Below are 12925 nucleotides of genomic sequence, written 5' to 3' on the forward strand. Positions count from 1 at the left end.
AAACACATCTGTTCTTATGTGGAATGCACACTGTCTCCTTGTACATTATGTTCCATGGGAAACTGAAACCACGTCTATCATGAAATGGAAAGTGAGACTTAAGGACGGCATACATACCAATGAATAAACTTCTGCATGACTCTGCTGAAGACAGTGGTTGGTACTCACTGCCCATATTTCACTCTTTGTTGTTGCTGAGAGACGACTTCTTCCACTCACTTCTGAGTAGTTCCAGATTTCCACCACTTCCTGTTAACGCTCCTCTGCTTTCTCTCGCTCTTACATGAACATTTAGTTCAAAATCAGCGTGTCAGAACAGGAGTTCAATAGTGTAAAACTGCACTTTCTACTACTTCACACAGTCAGCTGATCGCTCTCTGTGTTTTTGTTTTTGAGGAAGTTGTGAAACGAGCGGCCAATCACGGCTGCACACCGGGGTGCGTCAGGGCAGGAAGACAAATGCAGAAAAAAAGAAAAAGAAAAACTTTCCAGTCAACTTGGTGCATTCCCTGTGAAGACTGTGTGAAAACAGATGTTGTGAGGGAAAGCGATGACTCTAGTGTGCCACACAGGTAGACGCTTTTTTCCTTTCAGCCACATGCACTGCTTTGTAATGTTGGCAAGATTTCTTAATGAAGGAGAAGCATGTAACAGAGGAGATTTCTGTCCTAAAAACAACACTGTGTTGCAACAAACCATCATGAATGCTCACTGCAGGGAAATGACTCACAGATTTTGGAATTTCCCCATAATGCTGCGAACTGAGTACAAAAAGGAAAGTTCCTCAGTTGTGGCATTTATTTCTCATCTTACCAGCCGACATTTTCAGGTCTCTTACAACTGTTTCGAAGTTGGAACATTTTTTTTTTAGCATGTTCACCATTTAAAATAAGTAACTAAAAAAGATGATGATCTTGTAGTAGGTTTGAATTGACCAAAACCTTTAAGAGCTGCAAAAAGAAAATCGATTTTAATACAAATAATACAAAAAAACCTTCAGTCTCGTCAGTACAATAAGTCTAGCAGTGTGAAATGCTTACGGATCATTTTCTGCACTATGTATTATCATCTAAAAAGCATTTTAAGTGTGTTGCTGTGGTGTTTCCCTCAGTGAATGGCTGCCTATGAAAAGAATAACATTTTTTTCATTTAGCGCTTTATAAAAATCAAAGTTACACAGTGCTTTGCAACCCAAAACACAAGAGCAGCATTTTACAGAAAGAAGTGTTTTTCTGCGCACACGTAGGCCTCAAATGTTAGTAAGCGAGTTTACTATCCCCACTTTAGGACTGGAACATCCCCTGTAAGGGATCCATAGTGGCGCTGCAAGTTTAGAGCAACATTAGCAGCTCTGTCCTGCCCTTTAATTTGGTCTTAAAGGGAAATAAAGGATAAATCTAAGCTGTGTATATCTTTCCTAAGTCTGTTTTTCTAAAGTTAGCATCCAAACAGACACAGTTATGGAAGAAATTGCTCAACTCATCTCAATAATAGTTTTCATAACACTTTATTTAAGGTACACATATTCATCATTGTCCTTTAACTAGTCGCTTATTAACGTGCATACTGGCTTATATTAGTCATTATAATGCACTTATTTATCTGTTGACCATACTCTACAACTACCAGGCCAATTAAGTATGAGTTTGCCTTCAATAGCCTCCTAATTACCGCTTATTGACAGTAAGGAAGCTGTTGTACATGAATTATGATCGTAATAAGTTAACCTCCAGAATAGTGTTTTATAATGATTAATAAAGAGCCAATATGTTACTAAGATGCATGCTCATAAGAAACTAGTTAATGGTGAACATGTGTACCTCGATACAAAGTGCGACCATATTGTTCTTTATAACACTGTAGGGCTAACTGGCTCTACCTCGCAATGCGAGAACAATGTTTCTTAATTTCCATGTCTTCTACATGGATCATCAGCTGGTGAGGAAGCCGACTCTCTGCCTGGAACATGTAGCTTCAGCTTCAGTCTTTTAGCACTCTATCACGAACGGATCCATCATGTGCATATTTAAGAGCCACTTTAACATTTGTTTAGAAATGATTCAGCTGTAGACACTGAAAAATCTGCTGGAGACGGAGTTTTCAACCAATTTATGGAGTTATCGTTGATTAGCTAACGCTAGGTATCTACAGCTGACGAGGTCTGCTGGCGGCAGCTGACGTTTCAGCTAGAAATGAGAAGCCTGCTTTTATTTACTTCTGAATGAAATCAAAGACCCACTGTTTAAAAAAAGTTCTTTAAACTGGAGTGGTAAATCTATCGTTGTTATCATTGTACACTGCAGTGCATACCCATCTATCTGGCTTTTGATACTAAAACAATAGCATGTGGTGTGTTTAGCTGACTAAACCAACCCTGCTGTGCCTATATTGGGAAGTGGGCTGCCTGTTCCTAAAGGACTGCCATATATTTGATTTCAGATCGCTTTGCTTCTGTGACTTGCTGGAAATACGTTACTAAGCAATGTAGCACAGAAAAATTTCTAATTTGCTTCATATCACTATCAGTATATCGTTTAGATTGCACAACCTTTCTAAAGACTACTGTTAAAACCTTCCAAAACCCACCAGATCGCACACTTTTTTCTTGTGATGTAAAGTTCAGCACTTTCTCCAACAAAACCTGCAGCTCCAAAAAATAAAGAAAAGCTCGGAGAAGTTGTGAGGACAGGACAGGTCTACACTCTGCCTAATTAAATGGCATGTCTCCTACTATTCATGAAGAGCGCTTATTAAAACAAGCATTCACATCCAATCCACTAGATAAATGACTTTACACCAAGTGCCATGAAGCCCATTAAATTGCTTCTTTAGAGATGGATCAGGTCCAAACACACAATCAAAGGATTTGACTGGGATTATCTCAGATTAGAAACACTCAGGGACAAATGAGGAGATGACAGGATATCATACATTGAAAGGATAAATTAGCAGTCACATACCAGACCAAATTTGTGACGGGTGTTAGGGAATAAAGAGCGGGGGAACGGACTGAGTGCTAAAAAGCTCGGAACAGCTCTTTAGTTTTTAGTAAGCCCAGTGATACATGGCCAATGTAAACCACAGTAAAAGCTTTTCCCTCTCCCTCTAAAACCTCCTGCCATGTAAATAGAGTCCACATCAGGGACGGCATCGCCCACTAAACATGAAGAAGTGGAGACAAAGCAACATGTGAGGGATTCATCTGTAACCATCCTACGATGCTGCGTTTTCAAGTTCACTCTCAGATTTCTGAAACACTTTGAAGTCAATTTCAAGTTGCTCAAAGTGGAAGTAAATTTATGAAACACAGCCTTTGCACCACAAAGAAATCTTCAAGTATTTCTGTACAATCGTGTGGCTGAGCAGTAATTGTTTGATTAGATTTTATTGTGATGCTTAAAATGAATTTATTTTGTCACTTAAATCAGAAAATAAAATCAAAGCAGAAACCGAACAATTATCCGTTCTTGACTGTATTTCAGTCGCATATAAAAAACATATTGATGACTGTGGGTAGTTCGGCCTTTGGCAGTTCCTCTTTCAAAAACGCAGCCCTACAGAATTTGCAATAAACCATTTTTAACCAAACATGAGACGCGTGAGCTTAATTTTAAAATCAAAAGTGAAAGATGGCTTTTTTTGCATGGTAGATATTTTAGTTCTGCTCCAATTTGAATATTTAAAAGTAAAGTAAAGCAGCCCTGGTGCTGATAAAACACTTTTCAGGTGGATAAATAATGTAGGCAGTGGTTAATGTTAGCATGTACTTCTTTGCATATTTTAAAACCAATGAGGACCTCCGTTCTATCGCATTAGACCGAGGCTTTCGCTTTCTTCCAGACAGCAATAAAAGGTATTTTGGAGGGTTTGCGCATTAAAGAAATGTGACCTCTGAACTCAACATAATCTTCTCTGTCATATGTGCTCTGACTCGGTGGCATGGACAGTGGGAAGCAAAGCCCTACCTGCAGCGCCTGTTGAAAGCTGAAAAGCTCAATTCATCTACTCTTTGATCTGTTTCATCGTCTTTAAGGATGACTGATGTGACTTACAGGTCGTCTTTGTGTCGGATTTCACGGACTCTCTGTTAAACTGTAGCTCTGTCTGGATGTTGTATGTTTCATGAACTATGACTAGAAACCAAAGGATGACTGTGAACGCTACATTTTGAAAACAACAAGAATACGTCGAACTCAAAATATCCTAGAAATGAAATCTTAATTCTGCTCACTTTTTGAATAAAGAGTAAAATGTAAGGACACTTCAGCTTCTGTGTATATTCCTCCATAGAGGAACTGCTTTCTGAACAGATCTGTGGAAACAGCTTCAGGCGTCTGGGTGGACGTTTCATTGGCAGCAGCTGAGACGTTTGAGGGCCGGCGTTGCAAACAGACACATGTCAAAACCCTTGTGCAGCTTTTTATACCTTATTGGACAAGTGTTTCATCCCAGCACGTGCCCTGCCAGCAGCGGAAAGTGGAAGCTAGAGAGCTAGGCTAAAGCTAAAACTCACAGAAACGGATAGTCCTTTACACGCAGCACTTTGTATGTTACACTGTGATTCAAAGACAGATGTTATGAACCATTTCTAGTGTCTGTGCTGTCTGTGCTGTAGTGTCATTGTCAGGGTCATCTGACAAAATATAAAAATACAGAGTTCACTATCACTGCAGGAAAATGTATAAAAATGATGTTTTTATTTCTGGTAATCACATTTTTGACCACTGCAGATATACTGATTTCTGAAAAATAATTAATCTTAATTTCAGTTTAGCTTTAAATAAACCTCCTGACTGACACACACACACACACACACACACACACACACACACACACACACACACACACACACACACACACACACACACTGTACTTCTCAATGCAGTACTGACTGCCTTTGATCATTCCACTTGATCACAGCTTTAAGATGTCAGCTGCGTTTCAGATAGGGAGAATTTGTCATTGGCTGCTGCCAACTTTCTCTCTGTCATCCAGTTTTACTGCGTTGATTTACAGCAGAAGCCGACAATCTGGGTGTGAATGAGGGCGTTTCACAGACACATAACTCCATATCTAACACCTTCTCATAAACAATAAACTGCTGAAGTTATTTTGTTCTCGTCTCATCCTCCACTATTAACAAGGCTCTATTAAGAAGCACTGCGGGGAACACATTCTGATCTCTCGGATTGCTCACTGCAGCTCTGCTTGCAACCAAAAAATAAAAACAGTTATTGTCACAAAGTTCTAAAGCAAGGTCAGACGTTCAAGGTTGCAACACAGTTTAAATATTCAGCCTTGACCATGGAAAGCTTCGGGAGGTAGAGAATTTTCACTCCATTAGAGAGGGGACAAGCATAATTATGAAAATGAGATAAGGGAGAGTCAAAATGACCTGATTGAAAAAAAGAGAAAAAGTCCTCCAGTGCAGAACTTGGTTTGATTGATTCAGAGCAGATGAGCCCAGGGCTCCACTGTTGGCAGCCCAGGGTTCATGCTGTAATGATAGCTTTATAATTAAGATTAAAGACCAGAGAGCACAGACAAGACACTTGAGTGGTGTTGGGGGCTTCTCCGATGACACTGGGAATAATTGGAGAGAAGTATCTACAATCCCTACCTCCCCAAAGAGTAGGAGACTGTGGGTATCACTATATGCAAACACTGGATGTGACTGACAATAGCAACGAGGTTGAAATACCAAGATGGCTGCTTTCAGACTGCGTGACAACTCGCAATCCCTGTGCCACTTACAGATCTAAAAAAGGAAGAGCCTGCTTTATGTATTACTGTAGTGTATAATTTTAAAAATTGAAGCAAAAGGCATGTGTTAAACAGCAGATTATGTGTGATTATGATGATTCACTCTTTACACAGGGCAGATTGGAGAGCCATCTGGGCAGCAGTTATGACTGAGACAGACTGACTTCTGTTACTAATGAGTTGGACAGCATGAAAAGAACAACCGCACTCTCTACAACTTTCTCCTTTTAGATTTGAGGAGACGGTGAGGCGTTTTGTCCGGTGTTTTAAACATCCTATGAGGGAGTCACGTGAGAAAAATCACCCCACGCACTCATCCTTTGTTAAATAACATTTTCAGTCGTCTGCTTCTCAGCGTTTCACCGCAGCTTGTCAAGGTTCATGTTCAAAGTGGCCATCATTTCTCACCTTCGCTGACATCTCCTATCTGATGAGGCTGAAGTCAAGTTGCTTAGATGACTAATAATCATATCAAAGGTGCCATGTCATGCAGCAGATTTAAATAAGAGGGTTTGGGGGAGCATTTGCATGCATCTGTATGCCTGGGCTAAGAGGCTAATGTCATAAAGCACGGCGCAGACATGATTTAATGTAATCTGTCATGTCATATGCTAATCTTCAGTCCTCTCGGTAACATACAGCATGTTAGCGCGGGGAGATTTCAAGGAGCACTACAGTAAGTCAGAGGTGCAGCACTTAACAGCCTGAGATTACCTACAGGACGGGTCTGAGCTGGTATCGTCAGGGACAGACGCTTTCTGTTCATATTTGTCAGCTGCTGTAAAAATGGACAGAGATGAGGCTAAATTTAGGGGTTAGCACTACCTGCATTTGTACAGCCTGACAGCACTTTTACTCCCCCAAATTCTGTTTTTTCCAACTTACGCACATTTTGTCATCAGAACCAGTGTCTAATCACATGGTGGATGAACACAATGTCAACAGTTTATTAAGAAAATATTCCAAATGTGATGAATATCAGTGAATTTGATGCAACACAACATTGCACTGTTTTTCATCAAACAGATCTGCAGCTCTGGGTGGGTCTGACCGAGGCTACTCTCACGTTGAGGCTACGCTCCTGCCTGTTTTCACTGTTTGACCAGAAACAGATGCAGCATATATATATATATATATATATATATATATAATTATACCTGAGAGATGTCAGCTAGTATACTTACTTAATCACTTTATTGGCTGTTGGATTTCCCCATATTTCTCACATCTAAAACAATGAATCATAAACTGATACAACACTGGTGCGTTTGCCCGTTCATCAGCTACTCGATGTGACCTTTTCCTGATGGGGGTAACTCTTTTTCTTATTCACTTTATACAAAGCGCAGTTTTCACACACTTTTATCACTGACTCACAGTCCACACGGCAGAAAAGAAAAGAGCTAAATTTGGTCACAAGTGGCGCCGCTGCCAAAATACCAAAGAATGAAAAATATATTCATTGGAGGAAAATGTCAGGTAGGAAGCTGTGAGAGGGACTTTGGAGGTCTGACAAGACACAATTACAGACCGGCCCCCCACTGAGGACTGGGATGTGGTATTTTCATGTTGGTAGTCTCTAAAGTAAGCCCACAGCAGCGTGGCACAACCCTCTTTGATCTATGTGGAGGGGGCGTGTGATGCATCCCTTCTTCGCTGCTGATATAGTGTGGGAATGAATGTCAGAATAAAGTCAGCAAAGGGCCAGCCCCTCCCCAAACACACTCCCGAGGCACACCAGCATTAAAATGTGTAAACCTGCGTAACGGCGAGCCGTCTGTCTATTGCTGATGATCTCTGTAAGGGAGGACAGACTGTGAATAACACGTGACTGTAATATGATGGGCTGTAATGTATGTTGTAGTAAAAAATCATATCCCATTTTTCCCTCAGTCTCCTCAAAATATGCCTCTATTCCTTCCACATGTCCTGTATATCCTAATATATACAGTTTATACTCTCATCTGATAATCTTTCCAATTATTCATACCCTGAAGACAGCCTGATAAATTGCCTGTGGTAATTAAAATGATTAAGTGAGAAGTGCAAAATGGTAATTTGTCCTTGCATGACAGAGTTAAGTAAACCTGGTTATAAAACTTGCCTAATTAGCTGTCGTAAAGTAGAGCAGGACGATAAACCAGTGAACAGGTAGTTAAAGGGAATGAAGTATTTGATTTCAGACTTGCCAGATGGTCATCTTGCTGTTTTTCACCTTTGCTATCTAAAACTCTTTGTAGATGTTGTACCCTGTTTAACATAACGTTTAACACTGTCACAAAAATACATATATTTTTTGTATACTGAGGCATGAAAGGCATGAAAGCAACTGATGGCCATGAAGATTTGAATCTTTTAAGCAATATATTACCTAATTGTGGAATTTAATGTTGGAATTTAAATGGCACTGAATTTATACCACTGAACTATTTTACTTTAAAAAACCATCCACCTTAATTTATGTGGTCTGAATTCCTCTTCTTGAAATGTTCAACAGGAGTGAATAAGGTTCACAAATTCAGACAAAAAATTTAAAAACCCAATATTTAAAAACTTTATTCAAATTACTCAAATACAACAACATCCAAGACGCCAAGACCAAGCGATGGAGCCTTCTGTCAGTCATGTGATTGTAATTAAGGTCTAATAGATTCAATCTTTTCTCTTCCTCCTCCTGATCTAACCACACAGGTGAGGAAGGTGTTGGTGGAGGTGAGCAGTGTCACAGCTCTGTATCACTGCTGTCATCTATTTTCAATAGAAAGTAGCTACAACCGGCGTGTAAAGTCGCTGGATGTCGCTAGCTTACATCACGTGCTAAGCTGCAGATTTGTGACATCAGATAACTGTTTACGTACACATATACGAATTATTTAAAAACAAGTCAAGCTAAACTTAACCGAGTCTAACCAGCTTCATCGTTGGCTAAAATATTTTTCAGGTTTCTATGATCTGATCGAAAAGCATCTAAATCTTCCTTTCTGTGGACACAGTGGGGGTCTGTGATTGGTCATTATGAATGCACATTCACGCTTCTGTCTGGCTGCTGATTGGTCGACTTAATGTGCTTTCCCCCAGTCGCTGAACATAGTCAGTACAGTCCAGAAAGAAATTCAGACCACATGAATTCAGGTGGTTTTCAAAGGAAAATATGTCAATATGATCTCCATGAGATCTAAAGTTTTCAGTATTTTACACGTTTTCAGTTGCTTGTTAAAATGTAAATCTTCATGGCCAATACTCGCTTCCATACATGGCAGGTGTTAACATGATGAAGCTAATTTAATCTCATTTGTAAATGAGATGATTGTTTATATCCTCCCATCAGTCTTTTGGAGTCTAGAATTATAACAGCCACATTTTATTCCAGTGTGAGAGGGAAAGTGTAATAAATTCAGCGTCCATAAATATTTCTCTTCTCGTTTATGTTCTGTATAAAGTCTGTCTCAGTTTGACAGGCCTCTCCTCAGTTAAGGTTAGCCTCTCTTATCCTGCTCCGTCTTTGACGTGAAGCTACACCGTAACGTCGACAAACAACATGTCGTAGCCAATGAACAGCCCACAGAGACATGCACAGCAACCGTTCCCAACGTCGCCTATCTCAGCACGAGTCTGTCACATGCTCAGCTGCATTGCATGTGACACTACACTCGGGGGCAGATTTCTCTCAAATATGATTTGAGATGATTGAAAGCTTTTTGATTTAAAAGTGTATTCTCTTAAGCTAAGTGCTCTCAGAGACCATCAAGGAAATTTAATTGCCTCACTTAGAGAAAAAAGCAGGTTTTCTGACCCAAATGATATCAGATCTTAACATCTCAATAGAAACACATGGAATTGGATGGTCAACTGGGCGCCTAATGTCATTGGGAAATGCAATTTTCTGATGGCATTTCCTACGTCTGTCTCACCGAGGGCACAAGATTGATCAAAATCTTAATGAGCCATTTTCAGAAGTGGACTTTGGCTTTGGCTTTATGGTAGATTATGGAGCCAAACAACCATGAATGTTGACCTTATAAAAGGAAAGTTTCTATATTTGAGGGAAAGTCGGCCTGACGTGACTACTCAGTCACTGTGCACCAGTACAAAAGGATTTAAAAAATCAGGTTCGTAAAGAAAGAGCAGAATAGGCCTATACGAGCACAGACTGTACATATAAACACACAGATAAATAAATCTCACACAGCAGAACTGTCTTTTTCTTTTCATCTGACTCATCCCGAGCATCGGGCTCTTTAACATCCATCTGAACAGAGCACACAAATGTCCCATGTGCTCCCCAGCATGATGCGAAGACACGCCAGCAGCCCGCTGCCGGACCCGTCACGGCTGTAGGTGATGCCAAACTAAACTGCATCATCCCAACCTCAGACAGACCGAGAAAAAAATGCGAGGAACATAAAAGACTCTTGTGCAAACAAGAAAAGGAATTGTTCAAGCAGTATTATTATGCTAAGCACGGGTCAAGGGCACAGCTCCGTCCATCTGGCCATGCATTCATGTTGTTGATATTCCACTAAAAGCAAAGAATGCTGTTCATTCCAACAAACCACTCAACACTCTCAGTGCCATTACACTGTCTTCAGCTTGGCTTGGCTCCAGAAAACAGGGAATAATACCAGGATGGCTATGTTAGCTAATGCTGTCATCACACATGTGCTGCAGCCCATTACAAAGCCTCTGCCACATTTGTTTCTGATCACATTCATTTATTATTTTCTGCCTGTCACTCACTATCATTTGAAGATCTGCTGACGTTTAAAAGGTTAACTGGGCTGAATGCCGGCACCTCAGCTTTAATGTGTGCTGTGAAATAGATTTTCATGAATTATAAAAGGCTGTGGTCCACCTTTATACATTTAAATTAACGTGGAGCTAAACACCAACATATAAAATGTGAATCAAAGACAAAGCCCAAATATTGGAACTGTGAGGAGAGGAGCAAAGGCTTAATGTTTGAGTAGGAACACACACATTATGAGAGGGATTGTTACTGCTAATTGTACAGCTGCTAGCTCAGGTATGCAGTGAGGTGAGGAAGAAGCAGGCTTTTAGCTGGACATGACGAGAATCTGCAGGAGTGCTTATCCACCCCACACTCTGAGTCCAGTAGCTTTCTATTTCATGCCTGACACTGAGTTGTTGTACAGCAAGAGGACGATGAAACTGGCCTATGCAAACGACCTTTTGGTGATTGTGAGCCTGGCGGATTAGGGTCAAAGGTGACATGCAGCTGTACATGTGGTCTGTATGGGCTCTAGACTGCCGTATGCTGGTATAAATCTTCATCAGTGCAGCCTTTGGCCAGTCAACGTACTGTACGATCCAGCAAGTGTCGCCTCACTGTTACACCACAACAACAACAAAAAGAAATCTCTCTCTGGTGTGGATTCTTTAAACACTTTAGGACATTACAATATAAAGCATATTTTGGGCCTTATGCATACAGCTCAGCAGCAGCACTGTGCTGCACAACATCTGTGCTTCAGTAATTTGATTTTATTTCTAAATTTATTTCAGGTCTGTTACCCTTATTACAGAGCTCCTAGCCACAGCCTTATTCTTAGCCTCAGTCCATGTTTTCATTCAGTTAAAAACAATCTATTACCAAAGCATTACAGATCTAAAGAGATTCATGTTCTTATGACTTTGATCCTTTTGACCCCTGGTGTCTGGATGTTTGGCTCAAGATGATTTCTTAGAGAGAGAAACGTCGTGGTCTACTGTTTTGATATTTCAAAGCTTTCCAGCCCCATAAATTCCAGTTAGTTAGCAGTTGAATTCTGACCGACAGCTAACCTGGAGGATCGGAAACAACTACCAGACTCCCTCGGGTATATTTCACATCGCAATTTTGATTACATTAATCGGGATCACGATCACATTCAGAGATGAGCAGTAGCTTTGCTCTGTTAGTCTGTGAAATTATAATGTTAGCTTACATTAGCTTAGCAGTCAAAATGAGATTGAGATCTGTCAACAGGATCATTCAGATCAGTAATCTCATACCAGGGGCTGCGTTGTCACAGGGAACATGGAAATATTGTGGAGTAGCTGAGAGAAAAATCACGTTCTGCTAAATTTAACACAATAACCAGCAACCTTCCAGCTACAACAGGCCGACTACACAGGACTCGCTTCCCAACAACCAGAGTCAGTTGGAACAAAAGAAGACAATGTGCGGCAATGGAGGGCATGGAAACTCATTAACATTCAAGAAAAGAAGTCAACATGGATAATTAAAATGGTTAAAACACTCATCTCATTTCACCCTGAGTGGTAGCTGCATGAATGCAATCTTTATGAAAAAAAAATATAAACATGGATAATTCCAGGATCACTGTATTCTGTCTGAAAACATACTTTGTCTGGTAATAGTGTCAAATATCATTTAGTTTAAAGTCCATTCAATGAAAGAAATTTGGAAAATGATGGGTGGTGTTGATGAAGGGGTATCTGAGCTCAAGAAGGGTCTGGAGCCACTGATTCAGATAAGATATCTTCAGCTTACCAGCAGTTTGTCATTATAACCAGCAAACCACACAGCAGCAGCAGTAATCACCAAATAGAATTCAACGTCTGCATGTAATGATACCAAAAATTACAAATTCATTTTCGGCGTCTAGTTATCACTAACTGTGAGCTAGAGTACCGTTGGTGTGGTTTTCTACATGAATTTTAAAGTTCTTTGAAGCTGACTTCAAGAAAAACACTGATTAAAACATCGTTCAGTGGTGCAGCTCTGCTGGAAATAAAAACACTTATTTGATTGCTACATTTTTCATCCATATGATTCATAAAATCAGACTTTCCTAAAATAATTCCCGTTTCTTCATTGCAGTTGAAAACAAACTGATTTATGTATTTAGATTTAGCAGAATTCAATAACTGGACAGTTTTCATAGTTTTGTTTACTGCCCCCCTTTAGCCCCCTAGAGGAGCTACTGGGCCCACCTGAGGCCCTCCCAGATGATCCTGGCCCAAACACTGATCGCTGCTTTGGTGTCTTTCTCTGCTGTTGTCACTGATTGGACTGCAGCTCCCATAACCTCAAAGGTTGTTCAGCTTCTGTGCACCGGTGAGGAGGCTTCATACAGAAAATTAAATGACAGAAGACGTGACTTCCTCCACAGACAAACTAATATCTACAGCTGGATGT

At 40.3% G+C, this 12925-nt stretch overlaps 1 protein-coding gene across 2 annotated transcripts in view; it reads right to left on the minus strand.

The window, feature by feature from the left end:
* The window catches only part of LOC121605479, an 83106-nt gene extending 82732 nt beyond the window's left edge, over nucleotides 1-374 (minus strand). For both annotated transcript variants that reach the window (XM_041935394.1, XM_041935393.1), the window contains exon 1: nucleotides 118-374. In XM_041935394.1, coding sequence (XP_041791328.1) covers nucleotides 118-175 — 58 coding nt within the window. In that variant the 5' untranslated portion in view covers nucleotides 176-374. The remainder of the gene's footprint in view (nucleotides 1-117) is intronic.
* Nucleotides 375-12925: the final 12551 nt, after the last annotated feature.

The sequence above is a fragment of the Chelmon rostratus genome, chromosome 4, assembly GCF_017976325.1.
Source record: "Chelmon rostratus isolate fCheRos1 chromosome 4, fCheRos1.pri, whole genome shotgun sequence".
Taxonomy (NCBI): domain Eukaryota; kingdom Metazoa; phylum Chordata; class Actinopteri; order Chaetodontiformes; family Chaetodontidae; genus Chelmon; species Chelmon rostratus.